The 18420-nt window shown below is 36.4% G+C and overlaps 3 protein-coding genes across 3 annotated transcripts; 1 reads left to right on the top strand and 2 right to left on the bottom strand.

The window, feature by feature from the left end:
• Window positions 1-7: 7 nt before the first annotated feature.
• On the bottom strand, window positions 8-1112 carry LOC148854156 (uncharacterized). Its single transcript, XM_088984021.1, has 2 exons — window positions 888-1112; window positions 8-740 (listed from the first exon to the last, which is right to left on the bottom strand). The coding sequence occupies exons 1-2, from the start codon at window positions 1018-1020 to the stop codon at window positions 127-129; spliced, it is 747 nt and encodes a 248-aa protein (XP_088840147.1). The 5' UTR covers window positions 1021-1112; the 3' UTR covers window positions 8-126.
• A 1454-nt stretch (window positions 1113-2566) lies between these two features.
• Window positions 2567-4705, top strand: LOC148854157 (pectate lyase-like). The gene is made up of 4 exons (XM_088984020.1): window positions 2567-3044; window positions 3190-3859; window positions 3959-4201; window positions 4344-4705. The coding sequence occupies exons 1-4, from the start codon at window positions 2827-2829 to the stop codon at window positions 4554-4556; spliced, it is 1344 nt and encodes a 447-aa protein (XP_088840146.1). The 5' UTR covers window positions 2567-2826; the 3' UTR covers window positions 4557-4705.
• Window positions 4706-7104: 2399 nt separating this feature from the next.
• HMG (high mobility group) lies at window positions 7105-17481 on the bottom strand. The gene is made up of 16 exons (XM_088984022.1): window positions 17062-17481; window positions 15956-16141; window positions 14371-14476; window positions 12872-13008; window positions 12548-12631; window positions 12365-12459; window positions 12106-12214; window positions 11791-11877; window positions 11591-11683; window positions 11248-11445; window positions 10977-11122; window positions 10706-10853; window positions 10167-10265; window positions 9904-10077; window positions 9108-9186; window positions 7105-7596 (listed from the first exon to the last, which is right to left on the bottom strand). Exons 1-16 carry the CDS (start codon window positions 17113-17115, stop codon window positions 7472-7474), a joined length of 1920 nt encoding a protein of 639 aa, XP_088840148.1. The 5' UTR covers window positions 17116-17481; the 3' UTR covers window positions 7105-7471.
• Window positions 17482-18420: the final 939 nt, after the last annotated feature.

The following is an 18420-nucleotide window of genomic DNA, read 5'->3' on the forward strand; positions in this document are numbered from 1 at the left end:
AAAAAAATAAAGAACTTTGTCAAATTCTTATTCTTCTTTTTCTTTGTTCATACATGTATCGTATATGCAGTGCAGAGAGAGACGGGCGAGTCCTGGGGCACAACAGCCATATATCAGTTTTTGGACTCAGTCTTCGCTTGAGTGGAGTTTGCGAGATATATACAACCCAACTGAAAAGGCCAACAGTGTGGCTACAATGACCCCCTTGTTGTTAACGATCATCTTCCTTGCACGTTCCATACAATCAACATCCAATACTCTCTGCTTCGCTCTCCTCTCTCCTATCTCTCCAACTCCAACCAATAATCCTTGCTTCTCCACACCGCTTCCCTTGTTTTCCTTTTTGTTCTTCTCTTCATGAATACCATGTCCGGCGACATGTTGATCAGCATCACCTTTGTTGACGTCGTCTTTCTTTGGTTCTTCTTCTTTATCAGTTGTTTCCTTTTCTTGCACTTCTTTAGTAGATGTTTCATGCCTCTCCTCTTCTTCTGTTTCAGTAGCACTCTCTTGCTCCTGCTGCTTGGTTTCTTCCTTCACTTCTTTTGCTTTCTTTGGTATGATCACAAAGAGAAGGCCACAGTCAAATTTACCCTTGATCTTGTCAGCATCTGCATCCTCAGGCAAGCTGAAGACCTGCTTGAAACGGCTATATTTGCCTTCACCCAACCATCTCTCTCCGCCGACTGTTATTTTGCCCAAGTTGTCGACCTGTAGCTTCAATTCCTCCTTCTTGAAACCTTAGAAAAACAAGTGCAGAGAAAAAGAAAGAAGTTTGTAAATATACAGGGAAGAAGTCAATTAATTAATTCAAGCTGTGGATCAACAACATAAACCCAAATTAATAATTATAAACTGTGAGCTAGAAATATATGTGAATTTAATACCAGGAAGATCGACGAGGAGGATGTGGCATTCCGAATCCTGGGTCCAGTCAGAAGAAGGCTGGAAGTCTTCATAGACAAACTGACGAGAATAGCTTCTTTGTTCTGTTCCTCTTCTTCCTGCGATGCTTTCCATGGTGCTATATATTGATGAACCAACAGAGGACAAATAACACAGAAACCTTTTGCTCAAGTTGATAATCTGGCTTTGGGTTTGCAATGGTAATGGTGAATGGAGTGGATGGTTCATATTGTTCATAATATATAGTTTAGAGAACAACGAAAAAGTAACGATTTTGCATGCAAGATTTAGCTGATGGATAGCTTTCCTTGCAGAAATATGCGATTCTCATTCCAAGCTTTTCTGTCACGGGTCGTGGGTCGGGCGGAATAGGAGAGGTCGGCCTTCGTATAGTGTCTAATAGAGGGAAAGGTAGTATTCTTTTCTTCATTTATATGCTTCTTAAGGCCTCTTACGTGTCATGAAATACAAGCATTCCATATGTATACGTAGGCACGCACAAGTTGAAGAACTACATCAATGAGACTTGTGCTTATTGATACTGCATGCCAAAGGCCCAAAGCTTAGGTGATGGGCTAAGCATATTAAGAGGCCTTTATGTATGAAGTTACCCGGCCCGGCCCGTACACAGTGGGCCTGTGACTGTGTAGTAGAGCTGCCTCAGTGTCTTCCGGGCTTGTTTGGTTGCAAGAACCAAGAAATCCGAAACCCATCAAGCCTTGTTTGGTAAAAATCCATAAAGCTATGCATAAAAAGGATTTCGCGAGCCCAAAAAAAAAAAAATACCTCAATCTTAAACCAGCCCAAAAAAAGCACCTCAATCTTAAACGTTGTCTTAAACCAACATTTTAAAAAACGATTCGAAAATGGAATCATTCTGGTCATCGGTTTTTAGGTCGATAGTTTGACTGTTCAGTTCGAACGGACAACTCATTCTGATAAAAAATTTAAAAAATAAAAAAATAATTAAATTTTAAAAAATGGCCAAAAACTGTTGAACAGGTCAATGGTACTGGGCCAAATGGTTCAACCGTCCAGATCAACGATGATTCAAAAACCATGTGTCTAACAAAAAAATTGTAAGTAGAGGAAAGTTATGATTCCATATATACATATGGAATCATTTTTGTTTCAATGTATCAATGCCCTTTTGTTCTCTAACAGTCATAAATTAATGTTAATCTGTTCTGGTCATCCATCAATCCTATATTTGGACTATAATATCCCAAAATTAAGACAAGATATGGGAAAAACTTGTAACCAATCAAGCCGGTTTGATAAAAGTGGTAATCAATTGTGGTTTTGATTGGTCAAAGCCCTTCCGGTATCAAAAAGATTTTTTTTTGTTGATACCATTGACATGCATTATGCTAAATTTCGGATATGAAGGTATTTTACAATAATAAGAATTTAAACAACTAAAAATAAAAAGTAAAAAAAGAAGGGGCCCAAAATAAAAGCCCACAAATAGTATAAGATTTGAATAATTCCAAGTCCAACCCGTATCAGTGAAATTAAAGACACGGAAAGAGAGAGAAATTTAAGGAAGGAATGGATGCCCTGGTTTCACGCCCTTTGGTGCGTAGTACGTACGTAGCTCTGGCTTTCCTTAATTTAGCCCGTTTTACCCACTATTAAAACACTCCCTATCCATACTTACAATGCCCTCCCTCATCCCGGGTGGACCATTCATTCTACTATAATTTGAGAGGCTCCTTAGGTTGGTTTTTAATTTTTATTTTTACTTGGTCGTCGCCTTGGCTTTACGTCTAGCCTTTACTACTTACAACCCTACTAGCTAGAGTCGTAGACCTTGGCCACCACCATCCAAACGGCAAACGTAACGATTCAACCCAACAAAAAATAATTAAAAGGAAAAGAAAAAGAAAAAGCAACAACGGAGATAACAGAAGAAGAAGAATGGCTATGGCTATGGCTTTGGCTACAACCAAGCCCAGTTTATTGCTGTGCTTCTTATTGTTCATCCTTGCCGCAATAATTCCCACGCTCCGGGCACATATCGGCGACTTTGATGAGGTGTGGCAAAAGCGAGCTGAGGAGGCGAAGAGTAATGCTCTCGAAGCTTATCACCCCGATCCCGACGAAGTTATCAATCATTTCAACCATCATGTCCACTTGTGGGTCCCGATCAATTGATCCCCATATCTTTATTATTAATAATTATCAATTGTTAACTTCCTTCTAATTAATATGTTAATGAGTGTCGTTGACGTAATTAATTAGTCTGATGAATAGCTGCTGCGGTTGCGTTTCTGGGTGCAGGGCCACGGCGGAGGTGAGGAGCGGGAACAGCTCAACCAGGAGGAGCTTGAGGAACAAGGAATACAAAGGTCCATGCATGGCGACCAACCCCATCGATCGATGCTGGAGGTGCCGGTCGAAATGGGGCAAAAATCGCAAGAAGTTGGCGGATTGCGCACTGGGTTTTGGCCGGAAAACCGTCGGAGGCAAGTACGGGAAATTCTACGTTGTGACGGATGGGTCGGACGACGACATGGAGAACCCAAAGCCCGGCACATTGAGACACGCCGTGATCCAGACAGAGCCACTGTGGATCATATTCGAGCATGACATGATCATTCGGCTGAAACAAGAGCTGATTATGACCAGTGACAAGACCCTCGACGGTCGGGGTGCTAGGGTTCACATCGCCTACGGAGCTGGCATCACCATCCAATTCATCAAGAACGTTATCATTCATAACCTACACTTTCATGACATCGTTGCACGTGAAGGTGGAATGATCAGGGACTCTGTCAACCACCTCGGTTTCAGGACAGCCAGTGATGGCGATGCTATCTCCATCTTTGGGTCCACTAATGTCTGGATCGATCACAACTCCATGTCCAACTGCAAGGATGGACTCGTCGACGCCATCATGGGATCCACTGCCATTACCATCTCCAACAATCACCTCACCCACCACAATGAGGTATTACTGTACATGTTAGAATAGTTATAGGAATTGAATGAGGAATGAATGAATGATCGATGTTTATGTATATGATCATCGATGATGGTGGTGGTGCAGGTGATGCTGTTCGGAGCAAGCGACAGCTACCCTGATGATTCAAAAATGCAAATAACAGTGGCGTTCAACCACTTCGGGAGAGGACTGGTGCAGAGGATGCCGAGATGCAGATGGGGATTCTTCCATGTAGTCAACAATGACTACACACACTGGCTCATGTATGCCATCGGTGGTAGCTCAAACCCCACCATCATTAGCCAGGGTAACCGCTTCATTGCTCCTCCCACCGAAGCTGCTAAGCAGGTATTACAACCTACCTATTATTAGCTTACAACGTATTTGATCCTAAAAGAATCAGTATTCTCAATTTCTCACTGTTTAGTTTGTTTAGATCTTCTTAATTTCTTTCTTCTTTGGCCTGTGTCTGTGTGGTGGAATGGTGTAGGTGACCAATAGGAACTATGCACCGGAAAGTGTCTGGAAGCATTGGACATGGAGATCAGAGGGTGATCTGATGATGAATGGAGCCTACTTCATACAGTCAGGGAAACCCATCAAAAAGAAGCGAGATATGATTACTGCAAAGAAGGGCACTTTTGTGAAAAGGCTTGTACGCTTTTCGGGTGCTCTCAACTGCAAAGTGGGAAAACGTTGTTAAACTTTTTCTTTTTCTTGGGGTTGGGGGTACACTAGTTCATTTTCATTCATATACTATACCAGTATACCAATATACCGGTTATCAACATCAAATATGCAGGAAAGGGAGATATAAACAAGATTAATTGCGAGATTGCATTTTCTTGTTAACTACTTATTATATATATATATATATATATATATATATATAAATCTGTATATTAATTGCCTTTTCTTTCTTTCTTTTTTTCGAGTAAAGAATTTTTCTTTTAAAATCTCGAGAAACAACCAAGACAACAGACCAGACCAGACTAGAAATATTAACGAATCGGAACCAAAGCAGACCCAAGATTAATTGTGTAGAATCGATTCCAAACTGATAATAATTGCAACAATAGATAGATTAGAAACGGGAACCAACCCATCAGTACCAGATTCTGAAACCAGAATCGGTTCAATCGGTTTGAGTCAGTGAGGTTGGACTCCACCCATTAACAGCCCTAGACCAGAGAGAGATGTTTATGTTGAGAGGGTTATAGTAAAAAACAGGAAAAGAAAACGAGAAACAAACTTTGAAGAGTTTTCTTTTTCGGCTTCTAAAGAGGGAAACCGAAATTAATGGATCCAATTAACATATTGAGCATTTGTTTCGTGGCACAAATCCTTCCACTGCTAGGTTTAGCTAATAGCCCCTTTTAAACCCTCCAGGTTTTGGTACCCTAATTAATGGATCCAAATCCAATTACTCTAACAAAAACTTGGTCTCAGTCCTTACTATCAAGTATCAACCAAACTTTCTCCTTGTTGAATCCATCAAAAACAAAATGGACTAGCCAATTTTCAGCCACTAAACTCCCTGACCCTGAGTGTCATCCTATTGTAACCCCCACCCTTTTTAGAAACTTCGAAATCCAACTAGTGACGTTAGCATTAAGTCATCGAGACCAGAGTGTCATCCTATTGTAACCCCTACCCTTACTATCAAGTACCATAAAAGAAAATTAAGTCTAAAGGAAACAAAAGCCTACTGAAAATTAAGAACTGGCGTTAGCATTAAGTCATCGAGACCAGAGTGTCTAGGCTGAAAAGTGGTCACCATTAAGAAGAAAGCTCGCAATGCTAACCAAGTTTTCTCTCTCGGGTTTTTGCAATTTCCATTGTTCGAATCCAACAAGGTTACAAAGCACTACACTAACTTGTTTCGGAGAAGTAACAACGAAGAAATGGCTGTTGGGATTTGGGAATAAAGCCAACTAATTGTCTCGATTTTTTGTTGTTGAATTGGCACTTTCAGGTCCAAGCATCGCAAATGAATAGTCTTGTGTCTTCCTCTAAATTATTAATTATGATTAGAGAAATACAATATGGAGATGAAAATGTTAATTCATAGACCTCGGTTTCTTTGCTATTGCTATGAACCATTCATAATCTATGCAACTCTTCTTTCGTAGATAACACAAGAGCATAGATGCAACGGAAAATGCTTGGATTTATATGCACGAGGCATTGGGAGAAACTCAAAGTTCTTGTTTTCCCTAACACCTCAACATTTGTTGAAATGAAATGCTTATATAGCACACTTTACGGGGTGTTAATCTAAAGTAGAAAGTAACTTTATGGGATATTACCTGAAATGCTCATGAAAAGCCCAATCAAACAACAAAAGCAATGAATGTTTAAAATAGCATTTTCAAATAAACGTTTAAGTAACTTGGTTGGAAAGTATCTTGGTTTCTTGATTCTTCCATCTTTAGGAAAGATGAGGATTTATAGTAAAAAGAATACAAGGGTATCTTTCAATAGAGTAGCAAGGTTATAATTTCTAAATATCAATACAGGCCGATACATCGGTAGAGCACATCAGCCTGTGTCGGTGTTTTTTTTTATGTTATTTTTTTTCAAAACCAGTTCAAATGAATCAATTTATGTCCCGGCTATCTTCTGAACCATGGCCTGACCCGATACATCTCCTGTAAGAGTATACTGAGAAGGCCCGGCAATTGACTGATAGCCACAGAACTCGCCAATTGCAAGCAGTTGGTTGATGTAGCAGAACTATACATGAAAGAACCTCCTAACAGGTTGCCATGCAATCAATTAATGGCCAAACTCGGTGTGTGGTGGTCGACAGTGTATTAGCGATGAACAATCCAATGGTAGCAATGAAAATGCATATGTTTACACGCAAAACATGAGTATGTTGGTGCGACAAATGGAGAATATAGATGGTGACATGGTGTTGATTTATTGTCATAATTCATAAATTGTACTAGGGGCATTTTGATAACCTTAGCATCTCCATTAGCGAAAAACCAACCCATGGGAAGTATTTGCACATTTTTTTCAAAATATAGGGAAGTTTCTGTTGGGGTCAAAATGTAGGGAAGGTTTATATGATTGTCAGAAAACTCGGGAGGTTTTTACATTTCGCCTTTTAATTTATAAATCCGGTCGAACCTCTGACCAGCCACCTAAATCAAAAAGGGTTCTTAGGTTTTTAAGACATTAGTTAAAATGCCATATATTTGATAATTAAATAGAATGGTTAATAAAGAGAAATTTAGGCGCTGTTTGGATAGACTTCTACTACTCATAATTAAGTAATGGAGTTTAACTTGAGTTCAAAATTTGACGACATTGCAATGGGCACTCAACATTTCACTTTCCAAAGTGAACAGGATTTAAAACAAAAACAAAAACAAAAAACAAAATCTTGACATGGATTAAAAAAACAAAAAAATCTAATAAATTTTGAGATGGTCTCAAGACACAAAGGCTAGACAGAATCTACTAACATGGAGCCAATCCTTTTACAAACGTAAAACATAGATGCATTACATTAGGCAACCACTAAAATGTGTCAAAAATATTAGCAATACATGAGCGCTGCAGGGCATTTTCAGCTTTTCGCTTTCACAATGCCAGAAGCTCCTTAATCTACTCGCTATCTGATCCATTCCCTGGATTTGCGTTTGCCGTTGGATTCTTGTAGTCAGCCATTTGCTCTTTGTACCTTTTCTTATCATCACGAGCCATTGCCTCAAATGGCTCCTTCTCTGCCGCTGTAGACAAAAGTTTTAAGGGAGTGGACTATAGGGGTCAATACTCATTAGGCCCATTAGACACAACATTGATATATTTTACCAAAAAAAAGACAACATTGATATAAAGATGCATAAGATAAAATATCCTGAGCATCAAACAAAAACCGTTTGTTCAAACTGATTAAATATTCTTTAAAAGACATGCCTGCCAACCATATACATGTCCATACTCATGGATATGGGGCATATTGTATTCGTATCCATAATCATGGATACAAGATACGCTACGACTGAATACGTATCCTACAAGTCATGCATATCAATATAATACACCCCCGCATCGGGCCGTATCACATCGATCCGACACATCAATATGTAGGTGTATCCGTGTCTAGTTTAACAATATTATACATTGAGTACTTTTGGATTGTTTTTCATCTTTAATACAAGTTAAAAAATAGTATTATGAAAACTAAAATAAATAATTTAAGATTTACTTTTTCAAAAAAATTAATAAAAAATAAAAATCATAAAATAATATATTTCATCTACCTTAGATGATTTATATATTTTATTTTACACATAATTATAAGTTAAAAAAGAAAGCATAGTTATTATTTGAAAAAATAGTTATTATATAAAAATACTAAATAAATAAATTTTCCCAACAAAATTAATGAAAAATAGAAAATTATAATTATAAAAACTGAAACGAATAATTTAAGATATAATTTTCTCAAAAAAATTAATAAAAACTGAAAATTAAATATAATTTATTTTATCTACCTTAAATGATTTATTTGTTTTATTTTACAACTGTGTAAAATAAAACATTATATGTTAAAAATGAAAACATATTTATTATTTAAAAAATGGTTATTATTTAAATAAAATATTAAATTAATGAATATTTCCAAAATTTAATAAAAATTGAAAATTATAATTATAAAATTGAAAGAGTGATAATTATTGTACAATGTCCAAATGTTCTAGTGTCCCGGTATTATTTATTGTAATAAATCTCTTCATATAACCTATTGAAGTATGTATTTCTCATGTGTTTATATCTTATTCATAGATGATTCAGCTTTTGGTTTAATATGATGCATGCATTTATGTGATTTGTATGCATTTCACTAGCGTATCAAAGTGTTCTTATATCTTTCATTAGTATCCATGCATTTCCAAAATGGTTTAGTATGATGCATGTATTTATGTGATTTGTATGCATTTCACTAGCGTATCCAAGCATTTCTATATCTTTCGTTCTTATCCATACATTTCCAAAATGTATCTGTATCCATATCCAAGTTATCCGATACAATACCCGATATTGATACTTTAATCCTTGCCACATGGTCAAAGCCTCCAAAGTGGAATTTATAATTATAAGCCTAGAAAGCAATACCTGATTTGAAAATAATAATAATAATAATAATAATAATAATAATAATAATAATAATAATAATAATAATAATAATAATAATAATAATAAGATGGAGCACATACTGGGATTAAGATGAGAATACCTGACATCTTCTTCCATTTGTCTCCAAGGGCCCTCGCAACATCAGTTGAGGAAATTCCAGGATTAGTTTTCTTTATATTCTGCCAATGTACAATCAAACAGATCATGTTCAATGTTGTTGGAATTTGGAAGAGATAAAGAGAAGCATAAGTAAAACAGAATATATCCAGACAACGATACCATTTATAAAACAACAGCGCTATCAGTAAGTGGTAACCAAAGTTATTTATCACAATTCAAGGGAGGTGTTTTGATTGGTCAAAGCTCTTCTGGTATCATGTCTTTCCAGCATCATAGATTTCCCCATATATATATATATATATAGATAGACAGATAGATAAAGATGAATATGTTCTGTGCACGTAAACAGGTTTTTTAGTACAGTTATTCAGAGAAAGTGAGCAACAGCTTAAAAGACCCAGGAATTTTCCATGTGGTTGCATGACAGGGAGTGCAGATGGGGTCGACAAGTTGTTTGCAGCATCATATGCGTCTCCAACCTATAAGCAATCTCTGGTGAAATTCAAAGAAAAAAATTGAAAATTTGGATAATGGAGAGGGTCAAGGACACAGAATAGAAAGTGAAGAGACAGCCAACCCAAAGGTCACTCCTATTTGGCAGATGGTTAAGATAGGCAACATTATCCCTTCACATGGCAAAATTAGGATATGTTGGTTGGAAAGGAAGCTTGACCCAATTACAGACAACACAACCCTTATAATATGTAATCTGAGAGAAAAAGCTAAATTCACGACAGCATGCAAAGAAACTAAAGATTCTACCCTCTACAACTTACATCTCTTTCACTTTGTGAGAAATGAAAGAACCCAGACATTGCCCTCTTTGGTGCATTCGGGTCCTTTTTCCTTTTCTGTTTTCTCTTCTTTTCATCTCCCTCCTTGGGTTTCCTTTTAGCTGAAGGTGCCTTAGAAGCAGAGGAATCTTTCTTGACTTCCTTTTTGGTAGGATTCTGGCACAATAACAAACAGGTGTTATAAATAGAAGAAGATACTCCAATTATTCAACTTAAGCAAACAAAATCAAATCAAAGTTATATGCCTCTTTTTGGTCTCCACTTTCACTAGCATCAGATTCCTCCTCTCCAGAATCATCAGTTGGAGAGCCACCATCATCCTTATCTGCAACAAAATCTTCATCCTGGAGAAATTGCAACAAATCCAAGTACATCAGAAGATTTAGTAATGCCCCCTTATACGAAACATAACATAAAAATCCTCAAAAGTGTTCTGTAGAGATTAAGAGGGTGTTCCCTAATATGCATGATTTTGTTTGTTAAACAAATAACAATTGCCAGGTCAGGGAAAAAAAAAGCATTTTTTTTTCTGGTGTAGCAGTTGTTTTTGTTCTAAAAAACAAATTTATGCATATTGATGACCCCCCCACACACAATGTAAAATCAGAATTCAAGTAGTTCTTATATTTCTCATGAAGAACTAATTTACAGTTGGGAGAGAGTTTTTGGGAAGTCCCATGCCACCTTCATTTTTCTTCACTATAATTTACAGTTGGGAGAAAAAATAAGATGATTCTTATGAGACTGTAAAAAAGGTTATTCATCCATGATAGCTGAGGTATACCTCTTCATCAGTCTCATCACCAGCTTCATTCTTGATCCGTTCAAGATGTGGGTCAACAGCATCATCATCATCATCATTCTGAAGAACAGCTGCAACGCCTTCTGTAGTCTGAACATCTCCAAGATTCATTATTTTCAAACCTTTTCCACTGCACAGGACCAAATCAACGCCTTTGAATGCCCATTTTATATGCACATTATCTTCTCCAAGCCTGAAAATTTGCAAGAATCTAAGTTGTACAAAGAACAAGGGTAAGTTCGGAGAGACTCACCTTATGAAATCAAAAAGGTTATGGTATTCATTCCTTTGGATATTCCGAAAGAGATGTTCTTGCTCACTCTTTAGTCTGATGAGCAAGTCAAAATAATGCATATTTGAACCTCCAGCAGCATGTCTCTCAAACTCCACATAATCAATCTAGAGGACAAAAAAAAAAAGTTTATTAAACTCTTGATATTTAAAAGCATTCATCATATAGACAAATTATTCATCAGTTCAGATATATATTCAATTATTAAATTAAATGAATAATATATTGATACCTCATCATGAAGAATGAGAGTAGGAGGCTTGGGGAGAAAGAAGAAGCCCTTCTCAAGTGGATATAGTACTCCATCTTCAGCTTTCAATGATGACTTCACAGCGTAACCATCTTGACAACTACGGAACTTTCCAGGCCTAGTAACTTTAGCACCAGATAAGCCACGCAATATCATAGTGAAGACTTCATGAATGAGTCCCTAAAGTTTTAGAGAAAATCCAATCAATATGATCTCATAAACTAGAGCCACTCAAGAGATGTCACATTTTGCAACTCAATGGAATCCAACCAAGAGGTTCATTGATAACTGGAGAAAAAAAAAGGAAGACTAACTAATGTGTTACCTTATATGATGGTTCCAATCTATCTTTATACTTGGTATTTAAGAGATCTTCATTCATTGACAAGGTGCTCTCAACAACAGTATCTGTCTCAAACTGTAAAAGACAGAAGGTGATACATAAACCAATTCAAAATAGAAATGTTGCAAGTCTTATGGAACCCCACATAGAACCAAAAATTAAATAAGATTAACTGGCATTACCTGCAACACAATATGTGGGTACAAAGTTTGGCCCTTACGAATTGGGGGATCAAGAGTAACGACAACAAAGGTATGTGGTTGATTAAACTGTACATAAGACAAGCCCATATTAGATAGGAAAAAGCTTAGCACCACCAAACATTAAAAGAAAACCCCATTTACGGCCATAAGATTACCATAACGCATCAAAATAAACAGAGATAAAGCTATAAATAATTGGTTTTTTTAATGTCAGAAAGAACCAATTCGCATTGAAGAATTTGATCCAGAAATTTCTTAGCCAATTAATAGTGCATTAAGAAGTTGGGAAAAAACCTTCGGCAGTAGAAAAAGGCGAACAACACTGCTATACTGGATTTTAAAATCATTAGCCTGCCCTTGAAGACGCAGGAAAGAAATATGAAGTTCAACACTATACCGACCCCTACAGAAAGCAAATTTCTGGGTTAGATTTTTAATGCAGAAAACAACCATAGCTCAACAAAATAAGCAATAACTTTAGGAAGGAAGTAGCAAGGGCAAGAGTACAGATGATGCCTCTCAAAGATATATCCAATTCAATACCATTACATACCTTGGTGTAAGAATCGCAATCCCCTCAAATGTAGCAACAGCTTCCTCACCTGATGGACCAACATCCGCCATTGACATGATTTTATCACGGAAAACCTAATAATAGGAAGTTAGTTCACATATGTGTGAATAATTATCTGATGTTTACCCAAACAAACCTAACAAAACAGCAACATGGAGATACCTGAGCTGGGGGACGAGTTTCATCACCAACAAACTGGGTGTTGGAACTAGGTATGTGAAAACCAATCTCAACTAACGAATCTTTCTGTGATCATAATATGCAAGTATTGAAAACAATATAAGTATTGCAGGAAGCAATAATTGCAAAATCAGCACCTTAACACCAGAATTTTAACCATTAGACTTGGACAAAAAAAAATTGATATGATCATTACATCCCAGTCTTACCATTCAGCTGGAATCCCAATTCCCAAGAAAATGTTATTTATAGATATATTAGATATAGTCTTATAGCAGAAACTAATATGTGGGGTGATATGATCACCTCATTGGCTCCAGTTGTATCATCCAAATGGAACTCTAACATCACTTCATTTTTTCCCTGAAGCTGTGTCTGTGAAACATCTGCTAAAGACACTTCAAATGCCTGCTTAGATCCTACCAGAAAACTCAGCATATTCCCTGCAAAAGACAAGTTCCGCGAACATTGAGAACAAGAATCCAAGCCATACAAGGATTGAAACTGGCTAATATCATTTGGTCATTTAGACCTCAAAGTAGAAGGTGATTATAGTGTTGTATAGACTGGTTAAAAGAGATCAGAAACTTGGATATATAGCCAGCACCTAAGGGAAGCAAGCTTCCATGTATCCAGATTGCACACCTTATTTAACTTGATTCCTAATAGTGCCAGTTCCTAGGGGCTAACAGTACTGATCTATATGGGGGACCTGACCTAGATGGCAGACAATTGTAAATATCAAATGATGAAATGTATGCAATATAAGTACTTCTTAGATGATTATAGCCAAGTGATATCCTTTCAATTACATTTCTGCAATAAAATTTGATTTAACTATTATCCACAAAAAGCCACTTAAACATTAAAACTGCAGATAAAGTGAAGGGACAAACCATGACAATGGTGGCCAGTTCAAAGGTCAGAGAGGAACCCAACTTGAATATGAAAAAGAGCTAACTCAAATTTTTCTTGGCCAGTTCCTAAAGGTAGGGTTTTTTGTTGGGACACATGAAAGACTTTGCAAAAAAGGGGACAGCTCTCACTCCTCATAAATGCTCTCTCTTTGATGCAAGGGAACAAAGAAGAAACTGTGGAATCTTAGGTGTGCAAAGAAGTGCATGATGGAGCAAATACAGAAAAAAAGCTAACCTTTTCTCTAAAAATAAAGAAAGATCACCAACCATTGAAGCCAAGCTACAACTTAGTAATTCCTGATTCAATTCAATATCAGCAAAGGGTGGTAACTGGTGCACATACCATTTTTGATAAGTGAGTTGATCCCTAATTTATAAACCAGAAATGTTTTTCTTAAAAGACAAAACCCCTAGCATAGTTAGTTACTGTTATTATTTTGGAATAGTATTTCTTGTCCTTTTACAAGAGAATGTGATACATTTATCAACCAGGGGCTGTGCCCAAACCAGCACCCCTCAGCAAATCCCTTGTAGTGAGAGCTATCAGAAATATTTAAAATAAAATAAATCCCCGTCCCCTTTACATGATTCCATAAGATATAACTATTAGTGTCACCATAAAGAAAAAAGAGATAAAAAGGTAAAGGTGTAAAAAAAAAGGTTATAGATCTAGAAAGCTTGTATATATACAACACTAGGCATTCCTGAAAAGATGTATAATTATGAGCAGCTAGAGAATTTATTTCCATGTTCCTACAACAATTATCATTTAACAAGTGGAGGGAAAATATAGAAATTCCTTGGGAAATAATACTTTGGAGAAGATGGAAGTGAAAATGCATAAAGTAGAAGGAAATTAGCTATAAAGCTTGTTAGCTTCTTACTGACCATTCAAATCAATTTCACCCCAATTCTGACCACTAACAGAAAGCTGTTTTTCCTCTGGTGTTATTCCAACGGCGTTTTGAATAAAATTTGTCAAGCTAGTGATATCCTACAAAACAAGAAGAAAGCACACAACATGAATATTAGCAAGCTCAGTAGACATGGCTTCATCATAAACATTTGCATGCTCCCTTTTTTGATAATTTAGGAAACAGGGGACACAGGAAAAGGGGAGTGTAGCACATCTATGCATATCCATTTCAGTAATATAATCTAAATCATGCTCCTTAGGTTTAATTTCAAACTTCTCAGCAAAGACCAGAAACAAGAATTATTTTTCATTAAATGAACACCACAAAAGGCTATATTTTTTGTATCAATAACAGAAACATTATTAACAAAGGAAGATTACAAATACAGCATCCAAGAGGAGGGGTAAACTCTCTTACCCTCCCCAAGGACAGCCAAAGCACAATCAATGAGTTACAAACAGGCCCACAAAATTGAGCCCTTCCTACCCCCTGTTTAGCTAAGGCATCAGCAAAGGAGTTAACACTCCTTTTGACCCACTGAAGCCTTACCGCCATACCCCTTGGCAACCACTTGAATTTCGTTTTTTTTTCAGTTGCATATTCCCATAGTCCATTCTCTGCTTTTTCCGGCCAGCTAATAACTACCTTGGAGTCACCTTCAATGATTAGATTATGTAAATTTAATTCCTTTGCTCTTTTTATCCCTTCCAACACAGCCAAGACCCTTGCCCTGAGAGAATCACCAACACCAATTGACTCAGAAAACAAAGCCAAAACCTGTCCTTACTCATTCCTAAATACACCTCCAATACCTGAAGGCCTTGGGTTACCTTCGCTGCTTCCATCAAAGTTTAACTTTATAAACCCTTCATCTGGTGGAGACCACAATGGAGTAGAGACATCTTTCCTTGGAGCTGATTTAGCCACTTCCTCCCAAAAGGCTATATTTTTAATTCTGTTCTTTTGAAGAGCAAATTAATTTTTTCTTAATGCCATAGGGTCAACTAAACCTCAAGATAATTAACATAATTTCTAATTTTTTATTGTTCAGAGAAGTCACAACTCATGCCTCTCCATGGGTCCTTTGCATCTGTTATTCTCCTTTCTCTAATAAATTTTTCTCATTAAAAAGCATTAGTTACATTAAAGTGAGCATCAACAGAAGAGAGCACCATAGTTCAAAATTAAGAGAAATAGAATGAGCATTTCAAACAAGAGTCTTGCAAAAACAAACAAGACTACCCACTAGATGAAATAAATTTCTTAAATATTAATGAAAAGTTGCATATGTTTCTAAATATTTTATAACTAAAAAGAATTCAAACAAGGAAAGCAATAGATCTTTCACAATATAATGCAGAAAGCCTTTTAAAAAATCATTTATTTTTTCCCTTTTACTTTCTGGTTTCTTCTTCTTTCTCAGTTTATCACCCCATTAATAATTCTTTCCAATTTTTGTTGTCTTCACAATTCTCAACATGATTTTTAAATTCCCATAATGGCCAAAATTCACATAGCATAAGAAAGAAAAGTTGATAGACAAGTAGATGAATCACCTGGTCTCGGAAGCCTGTGAATTTGTAGTACAGACCATCTTTAATTCTAACCCCAAGTTGATTGGTTCTAGGGACTTTCATCCATGTCACACCAACAATGTCGGCCTTGTCAACTTCAACTGCCTTTCCTCCTCCTTGCTTCTTCCATATAATTCCTCCTGAATGAACCCTAAGTTGCCCAGGGTTCTGAACAATAGAGGAAGTGTGTGTGTGTGTGTGTGTGAGAGAGAGAGAGAGAGAGAGAAAGGCAATAGCATTAGACTGAAATAGCTATTGAATCCGATATACTAAGAGGAAAAGGTTAAGTGAACTTGAAAAACAACAACGAAAACAGACAATGTTGCGATCCATGTCAAGCTCATCTGAAACCCTAGAAACATATAGTGATCCTGCTTTTGCAATCCAAAAGATGCAGGGAATTTGGGAAATCAAGTTCCAAAAGCCAATAACATAAGTCCCTGAACCCTCTAACCACGTTTATAAAATCAAATTACATAATCCAATATTAAACATCAACACAGATGAAAGCAATTTGGGAAAACTTTAATCTTTCAGAAAGGCAGTAGATGGAGGTTGCATATAATAATCCTTAGATGTCTACGATTCTAAAAATACCAATGTAAACAAACAAACAAAAAAAAAAAAAAAACTCAGAAGTAATAAACTTGTGAACTTGAAAATAAAATTTCAAAGAAATCCAAAAACTTGAAGAAAAAAATGCTCATAGTTCTCCAAATAAACTGAAGGGCAAAAACTAGAAACCCTAAAAAGAAGCAATAAGTTTACATTCTCCTTCCAGATTCACAGAGGAGGTTGTGAAAAAAAAATAAACCGAAAAATCTAGAAATGTATTGAAAAAAACATCGGAAAACCCAATAAACAGGTATCAAACTCTTCACTTCAACGCTCAAAAGGCTTCAATAAGGAACATAGAAAATAAATATGGAAAAGAGAACACCAAAGGTACGTATTGCCTAGAAGAAAGAAAAACGAAGTATTAGGGTTTTGAAAACGGTAATGGTGTCAATAATCAATAGGAAACCAAGTCTAAAAAAAATGTTCCACCAATCCCTAAATCGAGAGAGAGAGAGAGAGAGAGAGCTCACAGTTCCACCACGACCACCGAGAAGAATGTTGTTGAACAGATGACCATCCGTCATGACTGATAGTTTGGAGAGAAAATCTCCAAGGAGAAGAGAAACGAGAGCTCAGGTAAATCGCTCGGTATGCTTCTATTTGTAAGTGTAGAACGCGGGTATTATTTCTCTGATTAAGGGTGTATATAAATATAGTCCGATCGCGAAAAAATGAGAGTGTGGCAGTTAGTGTATTTTGATGCTCATCTCAACGGAGGGTTTGCCGCCATTTTATTGCTACTGCTAGGCGAAGGCGCTCGCTAGGCTGCTAGCGTCGTTCTCGTTCTGTTGCAATGCATGAATTGAATGGATCCGATTTCATTGTTCAACTCGTTGAGTGTATTTACATCCGTACACGTCCCCTGCTTGATTGTTTTAACGGTTTCGATCGATTTTTCATATCGGGTAGATGGCGCAGCTATACTGATTCCCAATTCGTTGATGGGCAACCGTTAATCTGGTTTGATTTTAACCGTTTTAAGTGTTGATTAGAATTTAGAAGTAATAACTCAGCTTGAGCTTTTTCATCTTATTCCTTTGATCCTAAAAATTCCTTCAATTGAAATGATATCAATATGTTATTACATTTGGAGGAATGCATTCAAACAACAAATTTGAATTATGGACAATTAAAAAAAAAGGGATTATAGCAAATAAGGAAAACTTTTAGGCCCTAATTTAATAAAATTTTAAAAATATGTTAAATTTTTAAAAATAATATTAAATAAGGACAAAATTACTATTTATCATCTTTCTCTCGTAGATCATTCATCAGCGTCGCCGTCTCCACCTCTGCCCAACACCACCACCTCTGAAGGCGGAAGTAGGCGGAGGTGTCATCGGAGGTTGATGGAGGCGGCGATAGGCAATGGCACCTATTTTTTAAATTTTATTAAAATTATTACTTTTATTGATATTAGGGCCCAAAAGTTGTCCTTATCTACTATAATCTCATTAAATTAAAAAAACGACATATCCAAAAGAATTAGGCATAGTAAAAAGTAATCGAACCGAGTTGAGCCGAATTTGAGCATACCTTATTGTATTCGCTTGGTTCGATTGAAATACTTCTGAGTGCAAACTTGATTCAAATTTGTTTTTTTCTTAATTCCGTTCTATTAAATATTCACTAATTTCGAATTCAGCTCAAAATTTTGAGAAACTAGTATTTGTATATTTTAAAAATATTATATATACAGCCAAACGTTTTATTAGTAGAATTCAAATTGAATCTAATGAAACTTAACCCAAACTGTTTGATTAAAGCACAACTCATTTCACCGCTAGTAAAACTTGGGAATGTTAGGATTTTTTTAAGACTGTTCATTT

The sequence above is a fragment of the Nelumbo lutea genome, chromosome 4 (genome assembly GCF_056320005.1).
Source record: "Nelumbo lutea isolate HS-2025 chromosome 4, American lotus-T2T, whole genome shotgun sequence".
In the NCBI taxonomy this organism is placed as follows: domain Eukaryota; kingdom Viridiplantae; phylum Streptophyta; class Magnoliopsida; order Proteales; family Nelumbonaceae; genus Nelumbo; species Nelumbo lutea.

Bases quoted from the DNA above. Each gene is read 5' to 3' on its own strand.
- HMG (XM_088984022.1), bottom strand. From the start codon at position 17,115: ATGACGGATGGTCATCTGTTCAACAACATTCTTCTCGGTGGTCGTGGT. The intron at 11,878-12,105 runs GTTTTTTCCCAA...TCTTATGTACAG, and splicing joins GCCTTTTTCTACTGCCGAAG to TTTAATCAACCACATACCTT. The intron at 10,078-10,166 runs GCATATAACTTT...TTATTGTGCCAG, and splicing joins AAAGTGGAGACCAAAAAGAG to AATCCTACCAAAAAGGAAGT.
- LOC148854156 (XM_088984021.1), bottom strand. From the start codon at position 1,020: ATGGAAAGCATCGCAGGAAGAAGAGGAACAGAACAAAGAAGCTATTCT. The intron at 741-887 runs GTATTAAATTCA...TGTTTTTCTAAG, and splicing joins CCTCCTCGTCGATCTTCCTG to GTTTCAAGAAGGAGGAATTG.
- LOC148854157 (XM_088984020.1), top strand. From the start codon at position 2,827: ATGGCTATGGCTATGGCTTTGGCTACAACCAAGCCCAGTTTATTGCTG. The intron at 3,045-3,189 runs GTGGGTCCCGAT...TTCTGGGTGCAG, and splicing joins TTCAACCATCATGTCCACTT to GGCCACGGCGGAGGTGAGGA. The intron at 3,860-3,958 runs GTATTACTGTAC...GTGGTGGTGCAG, and splicing joins ACCTCACCCACCACAATGAG to GTGATGCTGTTCGGAGCAAG.